At 43.5% G+C, this 25,397-nt stretch overlaps 1 protein-coding gene across 3 annotated transcripts in view; it reads right to left on the reverse strand.

The window, feature by feature from the left end:
- gfra2a (GDNF family receptor alpha 2a) overlaps positions 1 to 25,397 on the reverse strand; it is a 205,125-nt gene that overhangs the window by 57,132 nt on the left and 122,596 nt on the right. For all 3 annotated transcript variants that reach the window (XM_063194734.1, XM_063194733.1, XM_063194735.1), the window contains exons 4-5: positions 11,822 to 12,033; positions 11,017 to 11,204 (exon numbers count right to left, since the gene is read on the reverse strand). In XM_063194734.1, the coding sequence (XP_063050804.1) occupies positions 11,017 to 11,204; positions 11,822 to 12,033 (400 nt within the window). The remainder of the gene's footprint in view (positions 1 to 11,016; positions 11,205 to 11,821; positions 12,034 to 25,397) is intronic.

Consider the following 25,397-nt stretch of genomic DNA (forward strand, 5'->3'; position numbering starts at 1 on the left):
GGTTTGTTCACACAATGTACCAGGAGCTTATACACATTGTATTCTGGCCCTTACTGCTTACACATAAATAGAAATCTAGGTCTACTAGGTCCTTACTAAGGTTATATTGGTAATAAATCCCTTATTGTGCATGAACAAGACATTTGTGAATACATGCTTAACAACTGTCTTATTTTGCTTAGTACATGCCTTACAAGTTACTTACACATGCATTAATATTGTATGTATTAGTGCTAATAGATGTGTCCCTAAAATAAAGTGTTACCCATACTTTTTATTCATATTTACAAGCCTGTCTTATTGTGGTGGAAATGAGATTTCAGCTATGTTTTGCTTTGTAATAATGTTACAAATGTAGCCTACTGCTAGCTTCTCTTTGAAAAGTGGAAATCCCTTCGCGGGCCACCTAAGCTCTGTCGCGGACCACACTGCTATAGTAGAAGCAAACGCATGCAGTGGACTAAGACAAGTCAACAAATGCAGCCGGATATCAAGCCCAAGCACCCCACCCCCCCATCCTGCCATCCTCCCCTTATGAGCGTGTCTGCTTTGATATCTGCTAAGATTCACATGGTGTAATTACCAGGGCATTATCTAAATCCAGCGGACCACCAAGCGCAGAGCGTGCTAAATCCTCGACGCATTGTTTCCAGGCAGATAGCCCTCGCAAGCACACAATTGCCTTGTTTAACCATGGCTGTGTGTGTGTGTGCGTGTGCGTGTGTGTGTGTGTGTGTGTGTGTGTGTGTGTGCGTGCGTGCGTGCGTGCGTGTGTGTGCGTGCGTGTGTGTGTGTGCGTGCATGTGTGTGTGTGTGTTTGTGTGTACGGTATGTGTGCATGTTTGGGGGGGGGGGAGTGTAGTAGTTTCTATACTCTGTTGTACTCTGTGTAGTTTATTGAAAGAGGGAGTGGGAGAAAGTTTGAAACAATGTGGGTCTGTGTATAGCAATGTGTGTACTGTATGGTATGTGTGTGTGCAAGTTTTTTTTTTTTTTAAAGAAACTCTTTGCTGTTTATTTGCTTTAAACTTTTCTTCTTCAAAGGATTCCGCTCCAAGGGAAATGAAGCTGATTCTCTGCCAGCCTCTTGTTACAGTGGAGGTCACATTCGCCGCACTCTTTCTTTTTCTTTCTCTTTCTCTTTCTCTTTCTTTCCCTGTTTTGGCACTGGGTACCTTTGTGGCTATTTAAAAAGATGTTGGGGGTTTTTGACCTCCTCCAAAAAGATCGAGCAGGGTGGAGGAAGTTAGTAACCCGGGAGGATAATGAGATTCTCTAAGCCAGGGTTTCCCAAAGTGGGGTGCGTGCACCCCTGGGGTGCGCGGCCTGCCATTACGGGGTGCGCGAGCTGAATAGAGCAATGGTGGATAAGTGTGTTTTATATATATATATTTAATTTATTTTTAATAATTAATGTTTTTAATTTTATGGTGAAATTGTATGCTGGAAGGGTCCATCTGAATTGCAGTTTAACTCCTTGACTATTGGAAAAGAGGATACCCCAAGACGACTGTGCATAATGTGCAGTGAATGCGCAGTAAATCCATACTTGCATGGCCATCAGCACACCATAAATTTGCTTGGGGGAGTGCGCAAACCACATTGAAATGTAAAAGGGGGTGCACAGGGGAAAAAGTTTGGGAACCACTAAGCCCCAAGGTGAAGAGGAAGTAAATAAAATGTCCCAAACAAGGAAGTGAAGATGTAAAGAAGATGTGCGGCTGCATTCAGCCAGAGGAAGGTCCCCAGAATAGGTCAGCAACAGTCTGTAATCTTTTTATCGTTTTCTTCACTGTGGCTCAGAATGAACCCCATACGCACGCATGGACGGACACACACACACACACACACACAGACACACACACACAGACACACACGCACTTGCACGCGCACACACACGCACGCACGCACACACACACACACACAGATGGACACGCACACACTTGCACACACACAAACTCACCCACCCACATCCCACACATCCACATACACACACACACACACACACACTCACACACACAAAAACACACACACACAAACACACACACACACACACACACACACACACACACACACACACACACACACACACACACACACACACACACACACACACACACACACACACACACACACACACACACAGTCCAACAGGCTCCAAGCTCATTATCAGGTCAATCATGAATGAATCACCGAGCAGAGACAATGTGATATTTTATGGCTGCAATGCGTTCCGCTGGATGGCGGAGATCCTATCGAAATAAAGGGTATTTCCATTTCCGAGTAGGACCAGCCGGAGAGGAGAGGAGAGGAGAGGAGAGGAGAGGAGAGGAGAGGAGGGCTGAGGAGCACACACAACCACACACACACACACTCTCTCTCCCTCACACACACATGCACTCACACACACACAGGCAGGCAGGCAGGCAGGCCAGCACGTGGGGGCCATTTCCCACAATGGATGGCGGTTTGGAATTGACTCATTGCTCGCCAGGCCAGGCAGTCAGCTCTGAAGTGCTGAGGCACACACACACACACACACACACACACACACACACACACACACACACACACACACACACACACACACACACACACACACACACACACACACACACACACACACACAGGCAGTCAGTCAATTCTGAAGCGCTGAGGCACGTACACACAGACACACACGCACGCACACACGCACACACACACACACACACACACACACACACACACACACACACACACACACACACACACACACACACACACACACACACAGGCAGTCAGTCAGTTTTGAAGCGCTGAGGGGCGGAGCCATGAAGTCGCACCGAGAAACATTCCTGTAAATAAGTGCCATTCAAACGGCCATCCGTCTTTCAGGGCGGGGGTCTTGGCTGGGAGTCATCCCTGGGGCGGGTTGGAAGCGGCGTGAGGGTTGAGTGAGGGGTGGTCGTAGGGTTGGTGATTGGTTTGGTTGCGGGGGATGGGTTTAGGGTTGGTGATTGTGGGTAGGTAGCAGGCAGTGCTTAATTTGAGGGGGAGCAAGGGGGAGCTAGCTCCAGAACCTCAGAAGAGAGCTCTGGAACCTTGGATGGAACCTCAGGGAAAGACATCACAGACCCCTCCTCCTGGGGGAGCCACCCATCCTCTGTGCTCCGGGACCTCCCGCTTGACAAATTAAGCACTGGTAGCAGGGTTAGTGGGTGGATGGGGTGGGCTCGGGTTGTGGGTTGGGTGGTGACTTTGGGGTGGCAATGTGATGGGTGGCAGTGGTAATGAGGTGGGGTTGGGATGTGTTGCGTTGCAGCAGGGTGCGTTGTAGTTATGGAGAGGTAGCAGGGTAGCACGGGGTGGGGTTGGGTTGTGGGGTGGTAGTGGTGACAGGGTGGGGTACTTGGGATGAAATGGGGTGTGAGAGGATGGGCTGTAGTTATGGGGAGGTAGCAGGGTAGCGCATGGTGGGGTTGGGGTTGGGTTGTGGGGTGGGTGCTGAGGCATGTGAGGTGGTGCAAGACTCTGATAGTTCATGGTAATGATGCAGGGAGACACGATGATGGATGCACCACCACTGACACACCCACACACCATCCAACCATCCAACCAACCAATGAGCACCCACCCATTCACCTAACTACATCCATCCACCCACACATCAATCAGGGCCCTTTTCCACTGCCCGTTTTCTACCGTTCTCTTTTCTACGGCGCAGATCGACATGGCACGACTCAGCTGCTATTTGTTGTTTTTCGATGAAGCAGGTATGGCACAACACAGCACGGCACAGCTCGAAAACCAGCCATCTTTTTTTTCGTCCGGCTGAACCTAGCAGAGCGGATATGCCGCTGCCTACCCTCCAGAATACTGTGCGTTAGTTCGCCTTCACGAATCATGTGAATCAAAAATCAATCATGGCAGCCACCAGATCAACTCCCTTGGAATGCTCTTTACTTTGACACTGTATTACTTGCATATTAAAATTGAAGGCAGAAATCAACATTGTAGTATCCAAATATGATGCCGCTGAAAATATTTATAGATTCAGTGTATCAGATGTCGGCCTTACTTTAGTCAGCTAACCTACTTAAAGTGATGCTACTTGACAATGCCAAAACGTACCTCCCATAACGTGCCAACCATACTCCAGGTAACACGGTTTGTAATTTTTTTATTATTTTTTATTTAACCTTTATTTAACCAGGAAAAATAAACCCGTTGAGATTAAGAACCTCTTTTACAAGGGTGTCCTGGCCAAGTGGCGGCTCAAGTTACAAAATTAAAATTACACAGTTGCATTAAAATAACAAATCAAGTAAAATAACACGTCAATTGAAGCGGTTACAGACAATAGACTGTCTATTTAAACAAATAGACAGAGACAGACATGAAAAAAAACATGTTGGTTTAACAGCACCACTTAGCTCAACACTGCACAGCCAGGTTGTATATGGAAAACAGCCTAAACAGTCAGTGTTGCCAGATTGGGCTGTTTCCCGCCCAATTGGGCTGCTTAGGATGGCCGTCTGCGGGTAAAAACGGCATTTCACAGAAAATCCCACCCAATTTTTGCCATAGAAATTAATAGAATTGGGCGAGATTTTGTGCTTCTAGGCGGGTTTTCAGCATTTTTTGGGCTGGAAATCATCAGCCTCATCTGGCAACCCTGGCCCTGGTCATAATATATATGTATTCTCTAATGTTTAATAAATTAACTGTATTTTTTCCCCCTCCAAATGCGTGGGGATCCAGTCGCAAAGTACAGAGCTGTTTGATAATGTAAATCCACCCCATAATGCGCTAAGCCCCCCGGTGTCAAACAATGCACAAAATGGTGGCATCCTCTCTCCACAGCGCAGCACAGCACAGCGCAGCTCTCCACAGGTCTACAGGTGGCTGCCTTTGCCTGCCTCATCTCTGAAGCCCTGCAAACTAACATAAAAGGACTGCTCTCTCTCTCTCTCTCTCTCTCTCTCTCTCTCTCTCTCTCTCTCTCTCTCTCTCTCTCCAATACACACACACACAGACACACACAAACACACAGGGCCGCAGTGAGCTTTGCCCTGGCCCAGCACAAAATCATCTGGAAGGCCCCCCCCCCATAATACAAACAGTATAATGAGAACCTCATTCTGGGCCACCTCTCTTCCTGTGCTTGGGACAACTAAGCCCTGCACATGCAAGAGTGCACACGCGCACGCGCACGCGCACGCACACGCACGAAAATGTTTCTTTTTAGTCAGAGAACTCTGCACCACAGATGACTGCTCTGAGCAAGTCCCAATGGAGCACCATCTTCTTTTATTAACTCATCTCAGTATGCATTATGGTAGTGGAGTTTGCATTTGAACGGTTAGGAGTGGGCTTTTAATTATTTTGTGTCTCAGGCTGCTCTACATCTTAATTTTTTATGGAGGTGTGACTGCCCCAAAGTGCAAGAGTGGTAGTGTTACTGCCCTCATTTTTTCATAGATCTTAGAAACGGTGCACAGTGTGACAATGGTGGCCAGAGTTAAGTTGGTATTGCAACTCTTCTGCTCATTGAAACTGTGCTGTCTACTGCCCGATTTGATCTGTCATGAATATTTACTAAATAATGAACGTATGGTGCATTCCAGTCCCAAGTCATCCTAGTAGGAGATCGCACTTATCCTACCTGGATATTTCAGCTGCCGTTCCTGACAGTTGAAGTGGAAGTTCTACATCCATGGCAACCGCCGCAGTTCAGCTGACTTTAGCGAGGTGTTTTGATACGAGCCAAAAAATGTGTTATTACTCTGTAAGTTATTACTCTGTCATATGTTACATTTATGTTGACACAATATCATGTAAGAACACAAAGTTTATGCTGAGTAAAAATTGCTGTGTTTGGAACAGCTGCACAAAAGAAAAATGGAGTTTCACTATTTATTGACATTTTAAATAACGGCTCCATGGGCGCCGCCATTATTATCCGACTTCGATTTGTGCGAGTCACCCCGACCTCGCTAGTTGGAGCTCCCACTTCGACTGGCGTTCCAGAGCGTTTTTCGTAGTAGGAGGTTGGATAAGTGCGATCTCCTACTAGGAGGATTTGGGACTGGAATGCACCATTAGGGCTGGGACTCGATTACAATTTTTAATCGAATTAGTCTATAGGCTTTGAAATTAATTAATCGAATTAGTCGCATTTTAAAATATCTGACTTGAGAACAGTAACAAGTATTTTTTTCTCATGGATTTTGAATAATGACAATAAATAAGCTTAATCTAAAAATGTTTTTTTATGTTTAAAAGAAGAGAGAACTCTTCTCAATTTCAGCAGGCTGTTTACCATCAGGCATAATATTCCCATCCACTGGTCTAATCCAGAACTAGCATAGCTTTATTATGGTGCGACTAAAATGAGTTTTTTTTTTTTAATCGCGTTAATTTTTGTGTGATTAATTAATCGAAATGAATGCATCAATGTCCCAGCCCTAGAACTAATATTTGCTAGTATGAGCAAAGTGAGAAACACTACTCTAGGCATTGGGAAGTTTGCAACTACTATACTTTCCATGTGTAGAAAAAAACCCAGAGTCACCTGCCCATTCATAAGACAAAGAGAACTTCCATATACACTTCTGTCATGCACAGGCCAGTAAGGCAATCAAATGAAGTATAATTATGGCCGCTGTGATTTACTTCTGAGCGGCACAACTTCTACGCAACATACCATACTGGGGTGAATTTCTCAAAATCAAAGTTGCTTACTACATCAGCTACTTTGTTGTTTTCAATGCATTTTCCCATTGGCAACTACCGAAGTTGCTAACAGGCTAGCAACTTCTCTTTTGAGAAACTCACCCCTGTACTGTAGATCTGCCATATGTCAGTTTATGTGAGCTGCTGATGAAGGCTGTTTTACTTTTGATTGTGTGACTCCCACACAACATCTGCCAACATTTCTCTCTCTCTCTTGCTCTCGCTCATTCTCTCTCGCTCTCTCTTTCTCTCTCGCTCTCTTTCTCTCTCTCTCTCTATCTCTCTCTCTCTCTCCCTCGCCCTCTCTCTCTCTCATAACGTCCCAGTGATATCGACCTCCTTGATTTACTAATTGGTAAACAAAGCTGTGTTAGCTTACTCATGTATTTATTTATTTATTTTACACTGAGTGGGCTGTTAAACCTATTCTAAGACAGTTATTTTGCTTGCATTTACTTAATAACATGTACTTAAACTGACTTCACACTATTTACAGAGTTCACACGCAAATGAGAAATTAGACCAAAATCATTGTGGTAAAAGCATTAACGTTTTTTTTTCCAACAACACGTGCGTATATACCGCATGCATTTGCATATAATGTGAATTCCACACAGGGCCTGCAATTAGTCTAAGACGTGTGCTCCACAGGCAGAGTACACTCGGGCTAAAGACCTAATTGGGCACCCTCCGGCGGACATTCTTTATGCATTAACTTGTCAGGGGCCAGAGACAGTGAAGCATGGGGGAATAATCCCCACTAAGTTGCACAACTCTAACACAGCTAGTCTTGAACTGAGGACAATTCCTTTACAGCTAATGCATGCCGTACCACCAGTGGCATGGCCGTTATAACCATTGCTAAGTTAACTACCATTGTAATACACCACTATGACAGTGCACAGGGCCTTTAGTGAACCACTACTTACTCATCGGCATTCTGGTAACAGACAATTTATAGCGCTGTGTCTTAACGGGTTTAACTAAGGACAATGTTTTGTGTTACAGGAGGATCTCGACACATTTGAAAATGATGTATTATTTGTGTGCAGAATATATGTAGATGACGCAATTTGAAAACCATGAGGTTCAGACCACATGCAAACCCTTCAAATTGCTAAAGAACTGGATGACACACTTAACAACTGGTATAGCGGCATACTAGAGTCACTGTACACACGCGTGTGCAGTGGGTGTTACTTTAAGGTTTAGGTTAAGGTTACTTTTCTTTACATAGGTTCCATAATTTTTTACCTTATTTTACCTTTCCAATCTCTGAGAGATGAATGTAAACTAACGTGTGCAACATTCTTCATGCATTAACTTGTCAGATGCCAGAGACAGTGACACATGGGGGCCTAATCCCAGGGTTTGTCTTGAACTGAGTGAAATAACTGCAGGGTTTCCCCCAGCACTTAACAGTTAAGGTAAAACACACCTCCCACCTTGTCCAGATTTCCAGGAAAGACGAAGATTTTGCCTTACCAAATCATCACCGCCACAAGCTATACTGTATATATTTTTGGAAGTTTCATAATTCACATGAAACTGCACAATATTGCCTTTCCCTTGATGATAGTCGGTGACACTGGTTTACCCACCACCACCTTGACTAACAAATGTTCTGCAGGAAACACTGGAGTGTGTGACAACAATGCATGGACTGTGTAGATAGACTGTATCTCAACACATTTAACAAAGATGCATCCATTATAACCTATGCAGTATGCGCAGCATAAAAAATATATATTAAGAGCATGAGGTGCCTATGGGTTACAGCTCGTCTTGAATTGAACACAATGTTCTGTGTTACAAGAGTGTACTAACTGTACGTATTTCGCATTACAGTTGACAAAGGTGCACTATTAATTTACAATATACACTGAGCATAAAAATACTTTGTGTTAAAAAACAAGAAGGTTAAACTTGGCCTACTGTATGTGGTGTTAATTCAACACTTAAAGAGTTAATTTATGTCCAAATGATGTCAAATCAACAATGAGTTAAATGTACACTGCAGAATTTACTGTGTAGGCTACTGGTTTGCCAGTCACACACCACCCCCGATGGCAATGCCAGTTCCTCTGCTATTATGAGCTGACAGGTGTGCAGGTACAGCGCATGTTCTACTTTAAGGCATCCCATAATTACAGCCCCCTTGTTTTACCTGTCCTGTCTTCATGTGAACTAGACATGAATACCAGCCAACGAACGCTTTGCACGGGTTGGTGGGTTTCTTGTGTCAAGAATCTCGCCATGTTAATGAAACGGTGGCTTGTTAAAGTAGGTCTAAAAACACGGTAAAAGTGATCTACTAATGTTCCCGTTCAGGATAATTAAACACGGCTCCCGCAATTAAGCAGCTGGTTCCTACTCTCCGTCTTCTTATTCTGGCCCATTCCCTTTTTCTTTTTTAATTGCTTACCACCCCCACCCCCAAACACTATCCCTATTAGCGCTCCAACCCCCATTTCTGTAGGTAGATACTTTCTTTCCGGACTTAAAAACAAAGCAAATACTCGGGAGGCCAACATTCAGACCGACAGGTCTAAGCCAGCAGCAGGCTTGTGTCTCCAATACTCAGATTTTCGATTCTCATCCGATGGGAGGATGTCTTGCAATTAAAAGCCAAATACAAGAAGAAGAAGAAGAAGAAGAAGAAAATAAATAAATAAATAAACTAACCCTTCTTTGAATCTGCACTTGTTGTTGTATATTTCCTGTGCACTTGTATCTGCTAGTGATGCTGGCTATGATTATGTCCTCGTTTGTTAGTCCCTTTGGATATAAAGCGTCTGCCAAATGCAATGTAATGTAATGTAGGCCTAATGGAAGAAGAAGAAGAAGAAGAAGAAGAAGAAGAAGAAGAAGAAGAAGAAGAAGAAGAAGAAGGAGAAGAAGAAGAAGATGCAGAAGAAGATGAAGAAGAAGAAGTATAAAAATAGCTCTTTTGAAAAGGATGATTTTTCTCTTTTTTAAAGAATATGAACAATTCCATGTTAACAACGTGAGGATTTAGTGGAACCATATACACAGTATGAGTACAATTGGAATAGCCCTATGTCCATGTGTATTTAATGTGTACGCATGGTCTCTGCAAAGAACAGCTTTAGAACAATGTCTGTGGTACACTTAAGCACACCACACATTAACTACACGCTGAACGAACAGATAAGCCCACAAACAACTGATGCAGCCACCCACTCCTTCTTCATCTGAACAGAACACCATCAGCCTATATCAGCCTCCATGTTCTCTCAGTCTGACTGCCTCTTGCCTTTATTTTTCTCGATAAACTTGTTCACCTCCATGAAAAAAAAAGTTTTCTTTTGAAATGGCAGCTGCTCTTTTTCTTAAAGGTTCTCTATGCTGTGGAAAAAAAACAGTATATATATGTACTATACTGTATATCTTAAAGAAGTCCACATACACCAAGAGTCCAGAGACACTTCAGTGAGCACCAAAATAAGAGAGTTCACGTTCAGGAAGAGGGCATTTGAACTTAGGGCCTGGGGCATCGTATACTTTACTTCCAGTGCTGAAACCATACAGGGTTTCTGTGTGCAACAATTTGAGAGGGAAATGGCTTGGAACGGCTCCCAGACAGGCTTCTCCTTCTGGGACACGGTGCCGTTCAGCACAGTGTGCAGCGCAGAACACTCAAATACCTTTGGTCTCAGGTAAACACACACACGCACACACAAATAATCAAGCAGATAGGAGCATACACAACCATGAAGACCAGTGTGCAGATGTGCGCGCACACACAAACACACACACACAGCAGACCGACGTCCAGAACCAGTCCAGGCGTCCGGTCCACAAATACACACACACACACACACACACACACACACACACACACACACACACACACACACACACACACACACACACACAGCAGACCGACGTCCAATGTTGCCAGATTGGGCGGGTGCCCACCCAATTGGGCTACTTGGGATGAGTGTTGGCGGGCAAAAACGGGAAAAATTGGCCATTTGGCGGGTTTTTAAGCCGTTTTGGGCCCATAGAAGTCAATGTAATTTGTTGAATTTGGGTGGATTTTAGCGCATTTTGGCGGTTTTTGAGAACCTTTTGGGCGCGATTTGGTCAGACACATCTGGCAACACTGCCGACGTCCAGAACCAGTTCAAGTGTCCGGTCCACACACACACACACACACACGCCAACTGACCTGCAGAGTGAGTCGTGGCGTCAGGTATTATGGACAGACACATACACACACGCACACACACACGTTCACACGCGCACCACCACAACCACCACCGCAGACCAACTAACCTGCAGAGTGGGTCTGTGCGGCAGGTCTTGCGGAGCTCCAGGCAGTTGGGTTTGTTCTTCTCCTCGAAGGAGCACGCCGGCACAATGGTCTGGCGGCGCCGCTCGGCACAGGCCTGGTCGCGGCATGAACAGAACAGCAGCCCGTAGCTGTGTTCCGTCTGCACACGGTCGAAGAACTGCCGCAGCGCCTTCAAGATCAAAGGCAAAGTCAATGTCAATGTTAGCTTTATTGTTAATTTCTCCTGGACATGTGCAATATCCTGGGACATCCCATGCTGTTATTCAAAATCGTTCCGATATGAAAGACAGCATGGCAGGGTTCCCACTCTAATTCAGATATAAAATTCCATAATTTTCCATGCATTTCCAGACCCAAAAAGCAGAATTTCCATGATCACTTCCGTAAAAAAAATGACGTACATTTGTTTTTTTTTTTAAAAAAAGTGTGAAAACTGAAGATTATCTTCATCCCTAGAGCCGACGCCGAGCCACCGCCAGACTTCAGTGGGCTCATTGCATTCTAGAGTGTTGCACATAACAGTCTCTGGCGAAGCATTTTAGGGTAACCAGTAAGAAACAATGTTATACACCAAACAAAAAAGTTTCTGCTTTTACACAACTGTTAAGAAAATTCCATGATATTCCATGACTGTGCATGCAAAATGGTAAAATTCCATGACTTTCCATGATTGGAAAACTTTTATGAAATTCCATAATATTCCAGAAATTCCATGACCCGTGGGAACCCTGGCATGGAGTCTACTGTCAGCGAGGGTACCAGAAATGCAATGCAACAACATGTCACCTTGTGGCAGCGTTTGCGGTTGCAGGTGTCCTGTGGCTGTGGCGGCCCCTGGCCCTGCCCCTGGCCCTTGTTGCAGGTGGCGATATAGGTGGAGCGCTGGCGCTTGCAGGTGTCGTTCAGGTTGCAGTTCTTGGTGGCATCTAGGCAGGGGTTGCAGGTGCTCCCCGTGTCCAGGCAATGGGCACTTCCTCGCTGGGTGGAGGAGGGGCTCACTGTAAGAGGGGGAAAGGAGAGGAGAGGAGAGGAGGACATATTTACACATGGCTGATTGCACTAATGTGATGGTAACACACTGTAATGTAGACGCTCTGGTGGTCGTGGTAGATGCTCGACGGGTCCAGAGGGTGGACACTGCCATGCTGGGAGGGGAGCGGTGTTGCCAGATTGGGCGGGTGCCCGCCGGATGAGCGTCTGCGGGTAAAAATCTGAAAAATTGGCCATTTGGCGGTTTTTTTTTTTTTCGGTCGTTTTGGGCCCATAGAAGTCAATGTAATTTGTTGAATTTGGGCGGAATTTAGCGCATTTTGGCGGTTTTTGAGGACCTTTTGGGCGGGATTTGGTCAGACACATCTGGCAACACTGGTGGGGAGGGACACGCTGTAGATGGAGAGGGACAGAAGAGGGCATGTACGTGGCTGATAGGACTCATCTAATGGAGACACTGAGACACACGCACGCACGCCATAACAGAGACCCTCTGACAAACACACGCTTCCTTATCAGGTATCAGGTATTGGGCACTGGCATGCTGGGTGGGCGAGGAACTCTCTGTAGGTGGGAGAGTGAGAGAAGAGGAGGACATGTTTATATGGCTAATAGAGCTCATTTGATGGTTACACAAGCTAATGCAGTGGTTTCAGGAACATGGTGTGTCCCAGCAGTGGGCACTGTCTGGCTGAGAGGATGAGGCACTCAGTGTGGTGGAAGAGGGAATTAAGAGAGCACGCTTACATATGACTGATAGAACTAACCTAGTGGACGCACGCACGCACAGACGCACTCACACACACGTAAGAGTCTTCCCGTGCAAGCCGCCACTTGGGGCTCGAACTCGCAACCTCACAGTAAATTCTGGGCATGAGAGGCAGACGAGCTAACCAGAGAACTCAATAGTCAGACAAAGAGTACAGTACACGCAGTGTTGCCAATTTAGCGACTTTGTCTTTGTCGCTAGATTTAGCAACTTGTTGACGTCCCTGGCGACTAAAAATCTCATCTAGCGACTTTATGGTGTATCTGGCGACTTTATAAAACGCACATTTTCGAATGCACAATCATTGTTTTTCAACAAAATTGTAACTCTGCGCTGCCGTCAGAAGCGTTTCCCACGGTTAAGCAGATCTGCAGATAAGCTCTGATCTCCAAACAGTAGCTAACACTGCCCATTTGTACTGTGAACGAAAGCATGTGGGCTCGTTTTGCTAGGGATCAGGGTATCGTGATGTTGTGGCGTCATACGTAACGTCATGACATCATCTAGTGACATCTAGCGACTTTTCAGCGAGCCAATAGCGACTTTGGCTGATTTTTTTGTCAACACTGAGTATATACACACACAATGAGAAAACCAGAACAAAAACATGCATACAGGACATAACACAGAGAAACTTGCAGACTCTAACAGGCCCAAAGATTCTGGATGGAGTAAGGGTTATCAGCAGTAAGGAAGAACAGAGCATGTTTAGAAAATGTTCAAATGATGCACTGTTATTATTCTGTTTCAATGAGGCAATGTGATTTATGGGAGCATCTTTGAATCATAAATGAAGAATGGAGATGAAACCGTGAAACCTTTATGTGACTATAATCACAGGATCACTACAGCAAGAGAAGAGGAGGGAGATGAAGGCACTTACAAAAACGACACAACTTGTTCTTTGGCAATTTATCTTAACAGGAAGAGACATTTTGTAGTGACAGAGTGTGTTGCAATATGCGACCTTGCCTCCTCCACTTGCTTCTCGTCATGATGACATCACTGACAACAGCATTATATTTCAATATCTTGCAAAAACTCAATTGTAAAGTCTTTTTCTCATTTGCAATTTTGATGGTGAATGAAAAACAGTCCCTCAAAAGTTGTTGTGGCTAGGCTAGGAAGTGGAGGGGCAAGGTTGCATATTAAAACGCACTCAAAGACAGCATTGGGCCATCAATCCCTGACATGTTTCATTCCGGCTGTGAGGCTATGTCAGAAACATTCACTTGCTCACTACATTGTGCACTGCCCATCTTATTACCACACCTTCAAAGCATATGGATGTCTGGTCTGCTAATTCAGGCAATTTCAAGGAAACCAAAACAAAAAATGGCTGCAGATTACGGGGCTTCTAACATGAACGTTTTACTTAATTGAAAGACCCTAGAGGTCTATAGCCTAAATATTGAGACCATCACGGGTGACTGTACAAATATAGCCGCATAAGCTAACATTAGGGAACACAGACAGAGAAAAGTGTATTTTATATCACTTCTCGTATCAATTTTACTGCATTGAAATGTTATCTGGGAACAAAACAGTAGTCAACCTATGCAGACCATACAGCCCCTGGTCTCCAAACAAAGGCCCGCAGTACAGATCTGGCCCGGGCATGGCAAACATTTGGCCTGCAATGAGGTCAGAACCAATTAAAACATAATTGTGTGTTATCTTCGATCACTAAAACTTCTGTGGGTCATAGTGTATCTCCCCAAAGCATTCAGAGAGGATTAGATCTTATGCTAACAGTCTCATAACAGTCCTTGACAAGAAGGGAAAATGGAAAAGCGAAAAACGGTTCTCTGTCCAGATCTTGTTTCTCATTGGGTTGGGGCGTTTGTTTGGCCCGCAGCCTCACTGGCTCTAAATAATTTGGTCCTCGGAGAAAAATAGTTGGAGACCACTGCACTACAGTTTGATATTTTGAATGACTGATGAGCAAGGCCACTGTATGCTAGCTGCTGGAGCTTTAGCACATACTCTAAGGGGCCACTAGGCTGACTCAGACCAAAGATCTGATGCTTGCTTCCGCTGAATATCAATAGCTGTTTTGCTGGAGACCCAGTAAAATTACCCGGTGGTACAACCGGAAATGGAGTGGGAGCAGTGGTGCCCCCCTCGCAATCATGGATAAGGTGGATATGGACAGTTAGATTGGTTGATCACCACCATTGTCTTTATTGTAATGGACTGATTCATTTCAATTGACATAGAATTAAATTGAATTGTGAATTAATCATGTGGGTACATCAACTATTGTTATTTTTTATGTCTGTCAGAAACAAAAGATCATATTTCAAACATATTTAAAATCAAGACAGGATGTCTTTTTCACTAGCCTAAAGCTTTAGATTTCTTTAGGGCACCTAATTTCCCTCTGGATTATTAAATGATACTCTAATACTCTACCTTCATTTTCAACTGAATGTCCTGCCTGTGGGACAGACGGCACTGAGAACAATCCTACAGGTAGTCTTCCTTTTATTGATGCTTGTGTGGGTGGTAGGGCTGTTTGAGTCATGGATTTTGCATCGATAACACATCTCACACATTTTAGGAGGAGTCAGGAGGAGGCAGGCTATCTCTAATCAGGGTTGTCGCTTAGGGAAAGTAGATAAGGATAATTCATGAGACACAGCACATCTCAGTGGCCTGCAGAGGATGCTGATATTCTGATATGATTGCGCTGTGATGGGGCCCAACACAATTTCCTAGCAGTGGTCTCACAATTTCTTTTCTTTCTTTTTTCATGTAGTATAATCACAATGTTGCGATTATACTACATAAAAAAGAAGGTAGAGTAGAGTATCATTCAATAATCCAGAGGGAAATTAGGTGCCCTAAAGAAATCTAAAGCTTTAGGCTAGTGAAAAAGACATCCTGTCTTGATTTTAAATATGTTTGAAATATGATCTTTTGTTTCTGACAGACATAACAATAGTTGATGTACCCACATGATTAATTCATAATTCAATTTAATTCTATGTCAATTGAAATGAAGGCTTCCATGTCTCCACCCAACAGGACAGTGTGAGACAGTGACAGGAAGTGAGTGGGAGAGATTGATGCGGAATGATCAAGAAATTTCCTCCAAGCCAGTGGTGTAGTCTACTTTTTTATGTTGGGTATACTGTATATTTGAGCATTTTTTGAAGTGGGTATACTGTATATATTTGTGATATTCAAAACAATGGATCAATCAATTTTAAGTGGGTATACTGAAATCCCTGAAATTTAGAAGTGGGTATACTCCGTATACCAGTGTTCTACGTAGACTACACCAGTGTTTCTCAACAGGGGTGAAGGGGCACCCTGGTGTGCCACAGGCTACCCTCAGGGGTGCCGCGGAAATGTGACTGGTAAATAAAATAATGTATAATACATATTTGTCTTTATCAAGTTAATGTTAGTCAGTGGAATCTTTCATCTGCCATTTACGCACAATAAAGTAAACATCGCCCCAGTCAGCTGTAACTTCGAACGTAGGTCGTGTGATGTCTCCAAATGTGTTACTTTTCTAAGCTTGTGTGGTAGGCCATGTTACGGCTTGCTGGTTTGGGGTGCCTTGAAATTTTTTATGAATTGAAAGGGTGCCTCGGCTAAAAAAAGCTTGAGAAACACCGGACTACACCACTGCCCCCAGCCGAAACCGAAATTGGATGCCATGGTCGCACCAAATGCTTGAACCATGGCCAAGGCCGGTCCCACCACTTCTAACAGAGCCGTACACACACGACACGTCGCTACTAGTTACTCGCTCAGCGAATGAAGTCAATAGAATGTCAATGTGTTCCAGCGAGACGAGCAGGTGAGTAGGCGAGTACTGTACAAGCGATGCGACGTGGGGGAATAAAAAATATTTCAACTATTTTTGAAAATATTTGAACTTCGAGCAAGGCGAATCACCAATTGGAAAGTGGAGTTCGGTACTTCTCGCCTGTACATTGGCAGTTAAAGCCGAGGGAACTTTCAGCGAACGTTCCATGAGAGAGTGGCGAGTAGGCGAGCAAGCGAGAAGCTAGTAATGTGTGTGTAGGTAGCATTACAGGGCCCTTTTATCCGATAGTCATAGATGCTGCCCTACAAAGGCAAAGTGCAGCAACTATGTTCTGTCAAAACTGAGTTTAGACTGAAACTTGTCCAAATAACACCTCATTTATCTTATAATGGCAAAGGCTGACGGTCCAAATGTGTCCCGTTTTAGAAATTCAGTATACTGCCCTACAATATCAGAACGCAGTATCTTGAAAATGGTGTTACATTTTTTTGGTCCAACTTGGTCCCGTTTCAGAAAAAGACGTTAAAAACCGATTATACTGAGCTTTTTGGTTTTAGGAGGTTACGTCTTACTAGCCAAGAACGCAGTATAACGCCCGTTTTAGAAATACAGCATAGCTATGTCAAATTTGCAGTAACTACAATATCCAACCTAATACCAACACTTTGAGGTCCTTTTTCTCATTTTCGGCATAGTTAGTCCACTTTGCCTTTGTGGGGCAGTATGGGTATTGGGAAGTTCAAACCCTTCTCAAACATGTCTAACTCATCTGTACTCTCTCTGTAGTCTCTCTGTAGCAAGATAGTTGAACAGGAAACCAATTGCTTTAAGTGTGCCTTTTCTATTCCACAGAACAGAGAGATTTATATAGACTACTCTGAATTATTACTTTCTCTCAAAATTCTTGCAAGCTCAGAGGGAAAAGATGTTAGGCCTGAATAATTTTCAAAACAAATCACTGAACCAGCAGTTGCTAATTAGTCTACTTCATTAGTCCAATACTGTTCTTTCTTTGTTGTGCAATTTCCTTCTGTATATTTAGAGCACTGACAACATTAATATGCTGGCGGACACAAGAGACCAGCCAAGCTGACCAAGCCAATTGTACTTTGTATAAGTCGCATCAAAAGTAAAAACAACAGTAAAGTCACATGCAATCATTTAACCACATACACGTATCCTAGGAATTGCTTTGGTCATTGCACTTACGGTGTTCTAAAAATTAACACATTGACTCCCATGTTAGGCAATACTTGAAGTACATATTCACTCCCCATGCGTTGACTTCCAAATGTGTTATATTTTGGGATTTTTTTGTTTTTTTCCCCCTGAGTTTTGAATCTTGACACTACTCCTTAATTTCAACCCAGAGAGTCAAATCTTGACACTACTCCTTAATTTCAACCCAGAGAGTCAATTAGTGCGAATGTAACAAAAATGCTTCAAGAAAAGAAATGGCTATTTTTAGCTAAACTAACCCTTGCTTAGCATGGGCTAACATGGGAAAGGAACATAGGTATCTACAAACACAGTTTTGACGAATCACAGCTTTTAAACAAGCCCTATAATATATCTGTGGGTCTAACACAAGACCTAGCTGTTCAAAAAATGTCAAATTGTTAGCACTGCCTGGCATTCAAGTGATCAAATTCCAAACAAACGCTGGCACTCAATGTGTTTTACTAAAACTGTGAAAGTAGTGCATAGCAATTCCATTGCAGTCTTCTGCACATCCAGTTTCTTTTCATCTCATGAGTATATTCAAAAGAATTCAATGATACTTTTGAATGTCTAAAACTGAATGAACTTGAGTGGTTAATGGGCTGCTGCGTTCCAGTTATTCAGAGACTGAGGGGGATACATTTTTGTTTCCCTTGTTTGATATCCTTTGGAAGCTTGTTTCTATATATATATTAAAAACCCCTAATGAGTTCATAGGCCTTGAAAGTTGGTCATGCTCTCAGAAGTCATCTGTAGTTGAAGGGCACATGTTACAATGTAATGTGTGTTGTGTGTGGAATGGAATGCACTGACAGTGCCCCCTGTGGCGAGGGTGAGTAGCGCAAGGCTAAATAAATCCCCTAATGACCAAACTATTAATGATCCAGAAGACACCAATGTGCGTTTGCTCCTGTGAGCGAAGAGGTTTTGCACTCACACAAAGAAGCACATACACGCGCGCACGCACACACACACACACACACACACAAACGTGTGCACGCACGCACACACACACAAACACTCACAGGGGAAATATACTTGGGACTTGTGTGTCCAGACAAGGGGTTTATATTGGAGGTACTCATCTCCATGCTTTCAGATGAGTCTCAGTGGGTGCTCTGAAGAGGTTAGTAGATGGAGACAGCATCAGCAGGACACAAATGATGACACAGACCAGCAGTGGAACGAGCCACACTGCCCAGCAGTGTTGCCAGATTGTGCTTTTTCCCGCCCAATTGGGCTGCTTAGGATGGCCGTGTGCAGGTAAAAATGGCATTTAGCAGAAAAAGCAGCCCAATTTTTGCCATAGAAATCAATTTAATTGGGCGGGATTTTGTGCTTCTAGGAGGGTTTTGAGCATTTATTGGGCTGGAAATCATCAGCCTCATCTGGCAACCCTGCTGCCCAGCAGAGCAGAAGAGAAAAAGACTGTACAGCTCTCTCTCTCTCTCTCTCTCGCTCGCTCTCTCTCTCTCTCTCTCTCTCTCTCTCTCTCCCTCTCTCTCTCACGTGGCGAGGCTTTTTTTTAACTCACGTGGTGATGTCATTCACTTGCAGTGTCAAAATAACCCAGTGAAGAAACTTTTACTGAAAATGAATATATTGGGCAATATTCTCCCTCTGTAGAGCGCTTTCTCTCTCTCTCTCTCTCTCTCTCTCTCTCTCTCTCTCTCTCTCTCTCTCTCTCTATCTCTCTCTAAACAGACTCTCTTTAAATTGTACCACTTTGTACACTCACTTCTATTTTTCGTTTCAATCCATTTCTTTACATTTCAAGAATCAGTTCAATAAAGACGCTTTTGCACACCTCTGTAGTTGGGCAGGTGCGTAGGATGTTATCCCAGCCGGGTTGTCAGTCAAGTGAAAAGAAATCCCGCACACTGTCCATTCCACCAACAAACTTTAATACAACGTTTCGGTCATCCGACCTTCTTCAGGTAAAGTTACCTGAAGAAGGTCGGATGACCGAAACGTTGTATTAAAGTTTGTTGGTGGAATGGACAGTGTGCAGGATTTCTTTTCACTTGATTTACATTTCAAGAGAAAGCTGAATGAAAACCTTATTTTAAGGTTAAGGTTAAGATTTTCAACATTAATATGGTACACTGGACATGCTGCTGTAAACTTACTGTAACACGTGTTGTGACAGCATTCAACATCACCAAATGTCCATCATAAAGGAAGAAGAGACAACTGATGCAATAACGAATAAGCGATGCTATAAGAGGTACACATTCAAGGAGGTTAATCGGTTCTGGTCAATACTTTGTTTATGGTGAAAAGAGGTATGTCGAGAAGTGTAACTACTAGCATTGCCTTCTACAGGAACATCGGCCACAGCTGATGAAGCTCCTTGGTCAAAGAAAGAAATGTCATTAAAGCTCCAAGATTTTGTACAATAGCTTACCACTAACCTCTGTAACATGACCTGGATAAATGGGAATCTTCATAGACAACAAAGGCAAGCTTTGTATGAACAACTTTCTGTTCAACCTTAAAATTAATGTTTCCAAAAATGTTTCAGTAGTTCATAAACTTGACACAGTGTGAAAGACATCTCTCAATTCACATATTCTAGCTATAATGCGTTTAGAAGAGTGAGTTCTCTCTCTCTCTCTCTCTCTCTCTCTCTCTCTCTCTCTCTCTCTCTCTCTCTCTCTCTCTCTCTCTCTCTCTCTCTCTCTCTCTCTCTCTCTCTCTCTCTCTCTCTCTCTCGCTCTCTCTCTCTCTCTCTCTCTCTCTAAATTGTACCATCTTGTACTATCCAGATTGTACATAATTACAGGTGACCCTCAACAAAATAAGTTGTGCCATCTAAATGAATGAAGGAAGGAAAGAAGGAAGCAATGCATGAATGGATAGACCATTCTGCTTCCAAACTGATAGGAATTCATCATGTTCTCTGGTTTCCATTGTTCCGACAGTGGAATATTGTGCTAGACATTGAATAGATTTTACTAGCACAATGCTATACTACTACGACATCACAACATTAGTCATTTCCATTCTGGTCACAGCAGATTTAAAACAGGGGTCATGTCTTAGAGGTTACTATGTTGACATTTTAACACGTAATAATAGTACAAAATACAAGTTCAGGGCAGTGCAAAGACAGTTTCTAAAAAAAAACAATACAGAATTTCCACACTTGCTTAACAACCTCCTTGAGGGATACGGTGGCAGGTATTGTAAGTGAGACAGGAAGGAAGGCCAATCAATGTGACGTGCGGCTTAAGCACTGACAGCTAGTTTACACTTGGAGTGTAACGATCACGCCAGTGCAAAGCCTCAGTGTACACATCCTGCCAGACTCAACTCCAGTAACACAGGCTCACATATACACTGTGGCGAGGCTAGCTCTCTCTTTTGCTTCTTCCCATGCTCCCGGGAGAACAGCTGCGGGCTGTAAAAATACGGTAAAACTATTGAAATGAACTCAATGAAAACATTAGGTCCCAGTCAAAAATAGTGTAGCCTAAATTTTAAACTTGTGTTAAGTGTAAGATTTTCAGTGTTTCAATTAATTCTACATACTATCGTGTGAACACTAAAAGCGGTAGAGTTTAACCTTGTAAGTCACAACCCCTGTTGTAAATGATGTGTTACCAGAATGGCAAAGACCAAGTCGTAATGTAATACCAAAGGCCCTGTGTATACTGTCATAGCCGTGTAGTATTATGGTAATAAAGGTTTTTCAATGGCAGCATTCCACAAGTGGAACGGCGTGCTTTAAGGGGCTACATTACACAGCTGGCCGAAATTTACTGAGACTTTTGAATTAACCTGACTTTTGAGTTATTTCACTCTTCACAGTGTTATAGCTTCTCTATCTGGATTAACACAAGATCACTCCGAATCATTGATACCCTTTTTTTTTTTTTCCCTTCCCATGCTCTTAAGAAGGTCTGAAGGAGGTCTTAAGAAGTCACTGGAAAGGTGCCTGAAGGACAGAGAACAGCAAGCACCCTCTGGCTCTCAGTTTTGGTCTGTTGTTTTGAAGTGCTTATAATTTGCATGATTTGTTCTCTCCTTTTGTATGACCTATTGCTTGCAGCGCTGAAATTGCATGCTTTTTTTCTTTCCTGTTAATTTCTTCCTTTGGCCTTGCACGACTGCCTATTCACACCACGAAGATGCATGGGGGCAATGGGGATGTATATTACTGCGCACTCTGATGTGACTCTGATGTGCTTCTATGCTGCAAAGCTTTGGAACCATCTTCCAGACGACATAAAAAATGCACCCTCTGTTGATAGCTTTAAATCTAGACTCAAGACGAAGCTTTTTGCAGATGCTTACCCTTAATATGTATATATGTATATATGTATATATATATATGTACATATGTTTTTATTTCCATTTTCTTTTTACCATATGTTTTATCTTAATGTTTGAAATCTTCTTTGGCTTTTAAATACCTTTAAAGGCTCTTTGTATTTGTAAAGCACATTGAGTTGCACATGTGTATGAAATGTGCTATATAAATAAAGTTGACTTGACTTGACTTGACTCTGGCTCTCACAGTGGGTAATTAAGGGCATCTCTTGGCCATCCGCGGCACTGAGCAAGAGGCAGCTTACTGGAAGCACGAGCAGAGATTATAGCATCAATTATTATAGATTTGTTTATTATACAAAGCGTATCTAGAAGTGATAGATGGTAGCGGTGTTGGCAGACGCTCTTAAAGGGTTGATGTTACTAGGGTTCTTCACCTTGGGGGAATTAAATGAGACTCTGCAGGTGTCTGGCGGGGTTAGTTGTTTTGGTTAGGCTGATGGGAATCGAGTAGAACGGAATTCCTTTTATTGTTACTATGGTACCTATATACACATGTACCATGTAAACTGTACTAATGCTCGCAGTGAGACTGAAATATGTATCGAAAAGATGTCAAATACGCAACGTATTGTCTGACCTGCACTTACATAATTGCTTTTATGGATCATACAGCAGTTTTCATATGTGCCTTTTCCCGTCTTGTAAAATGAAGGATAAAGTTGTTTTCCACTTGGTAGAAAAGCACAACCTGTGGTGTGGTTGTATTGCTCAGCATTGAACTGTACTACATCACATCACTGCTTTACATGACAGGATCTTGTTGTTATAGCTCACTCTCCTCTATTCGGGGAGAAAGAATGAAAGAAAAAAAAGGTGCAGTCTCTCTCTCTCTCTCTCTCTCTCTCTCTCTCTCTCTCTCTCTCTCTCTCTCTCTCTCTCTCTCTCTCTCTCTCTCTCTCTCTCTCTCTCTCTCTCTCTCTACTCAACATTTCTTTCTTTCTTTCTTTCTATGAATACTCTTACTGTCTCTCTCCATTCATCTCGGCCGTGCTGTGGTCACTCACTCCCCTGCGTGACCTTTCCTCAGTGGCGCGTCAGAAAAACGTTGGTCACCTCTCCGTAAAAATGTCACCCCTGAGCCCCGGCACGATTGATTTTCCTCCCACTAGCGTGTTCACCGGGCCCAAAGTTTTAATTAGCTTCACAAGCTCCCTGCGGACCCCCAGCTCCGCAGCTCTGCGACCTGAGAACCCAATTGATTAGCTCACATCAATTTTGAAAATATAATCACTAGGAACAAGGAGAGCCTCTTTGGCCCTGTAATATGAGGACTAATGGCACGCATGACCAGGTTAAGGCCACAAGGGACACGCTAAAGCAGGGGCCTGTTCAGTGCAAATGCTATGCAAGCCTTCCAGATATGGCGCGCAAATGGCACTCCGAGATGAAAATGTACAGTAACAGTGACAGTAACAGGGATAGAATTTCTGAGATAAATATATAACTCACTGAGCAACAATAGCTATGTAAACATACACAAAAAGCTTTAGCTATTTCAGAGCATCGGTCAATAGGGCAAGGGCACATTATGGAAATACGATGAATGCTGTCGATATGTTGACCTGCCTTGGTTTATTCATTCATTTTCCCTAAATTGTTGTCTGGTTTAATTAGAAGAAATACAATGGGTTTACTTAGTTGATCTGTTTGTTGGTTTGCTTGATTTCTGGTTCAGCACCAGGGGGCCGTATCTCGAAAGCGTATTTGCTATCGCCGTTAGCAAAGTCCTTTGTACGAGCGACTCAACTCTCTCTCGACAGCGACGCTCACCACTAAATCCAAGGGAACGGTAAGACAGTCTTAAGACGGTTAGCAACGACAAGAATCGAGAAACGGACCCCAGATTTCCCTGTTTGTCTTCTTGCCCTGCTCTAGCTCTGTAGTGGCTCTGGCCTAACTTGACTCTGGCCAGATGAATGGGTTCGGCCTCGCTCCATGAACATTCATCTCAAACTACACCATATAAAAATAATAATAATAATAATAATAATAATAATAATTGTATTTCTATAGCACTGTATCATACAAGGGATGCTACTCAAAGTGCTTAACAAATGAGAAAAAAACATCATTGTTAGAGATGGATTTAAAAGGAGAGGAAGAGAGGTTAGGTAGGTAGGTTAGGACCAGGATTCTTAGATGCGTAAGGTCCATAGTGGCTGGGTCTAGCATAAGTCATAGATAGTCACACTGAAATTGGGCGCTCAGATGCGGCCCCTGGTGGCATCAGGGGTGAGGAAAAACTCCCTTTCGCTTGATTCATAGTTTGTAGGGGGAAAAAAGCTCAATGCAAGCTCAACCATATGCATAGGTCTACAAAGGCATGGTTGCATGGGATTTTTTATTATGTTAATATTTCTAATGAGGTGCTACTTAAAGTACTACTAAAAAGAATTTGAAAGATTTTAAAGATTTGAAAATACTGTTGAAATTACATAATCAATGTCTAGGAGCGAGTCCATGCAAGCGGCCATTGTTGTCTGAAACAACTGTTTCGTTTCACTTAATTTTCCCTTCTCTACTACGTTTAAACTTTGACTTTGTCGTCACATCTATGCAAAATCCTGTGATCCTGTGTGGTTCGACTGCATCGGAAGATCCTCCAGACCCTCATGTATTGTAAGCTCATGAAGCTGAGCAGAAATAGCCTACACAAAGGTTCTGGCGAGTGCCAGGTTAGCAGAGGCGATTCTAGGATCAGATGGGGCCCCAAGCAAAAATGCAAAAGAATGAACATTTGAACCAAAATCGCCACTACAGTGGTAAAGTGTGGGCTGTTATTCACGATCTAGGGGCTTGAGGGCCCCAAGCGGCTGCCTGCCTTGCCTGGTGGCAAGATGCGCCTCTGCAGGTTAGCTCTGGCCAGGCTGAGTCACAGTGGGAATCAGCCTAGGAAGCACTTATTTCTCTCCTTCCTGCGCTCCTCTCCTCTCCTCTCCTCTCCTCTCCACAAGCTTGATTACCAGCTAAGGAGGTGGGTTGAGAATGGCGGGTCGTCGCTGGGCCGAAAAAGCTGCAGCCGACTTGTGTTGGGAGGGCTTATTCAGCTGCCGTTTTCCCCCCTGCACAAGGAGGTGAGAGGTCGTAAATGAGGTATGAAATTGGTTGTTAAGTATGTACATAAAACACCACCCACTGTCTGGAGGTCAAGGGAACGTACAGCAGCAGCAGCGGCGCTGGCAGCGGAGAACAGCAGCAGCGATGTGGGCTGCATCTTTAAGTTCAAACTTAGTGAAAAAGAGCTGGAGCTGAAAAAATTC

Source organism: Engraulis encrasicolus, chromosome 3, assembly GCF_034702125.1.
Source record: "Engraulis encrasicolus isolate BLACKSEA-1 chromosome 3, IST_EnEncr_1.0, whole genome shotgun sequence".
NCBI lineage: Eukaryota > Metazoa > Chordata > Actinopteri > Clupeiformes > Engraulidae > Engraulis > Engraulis encrasicolus.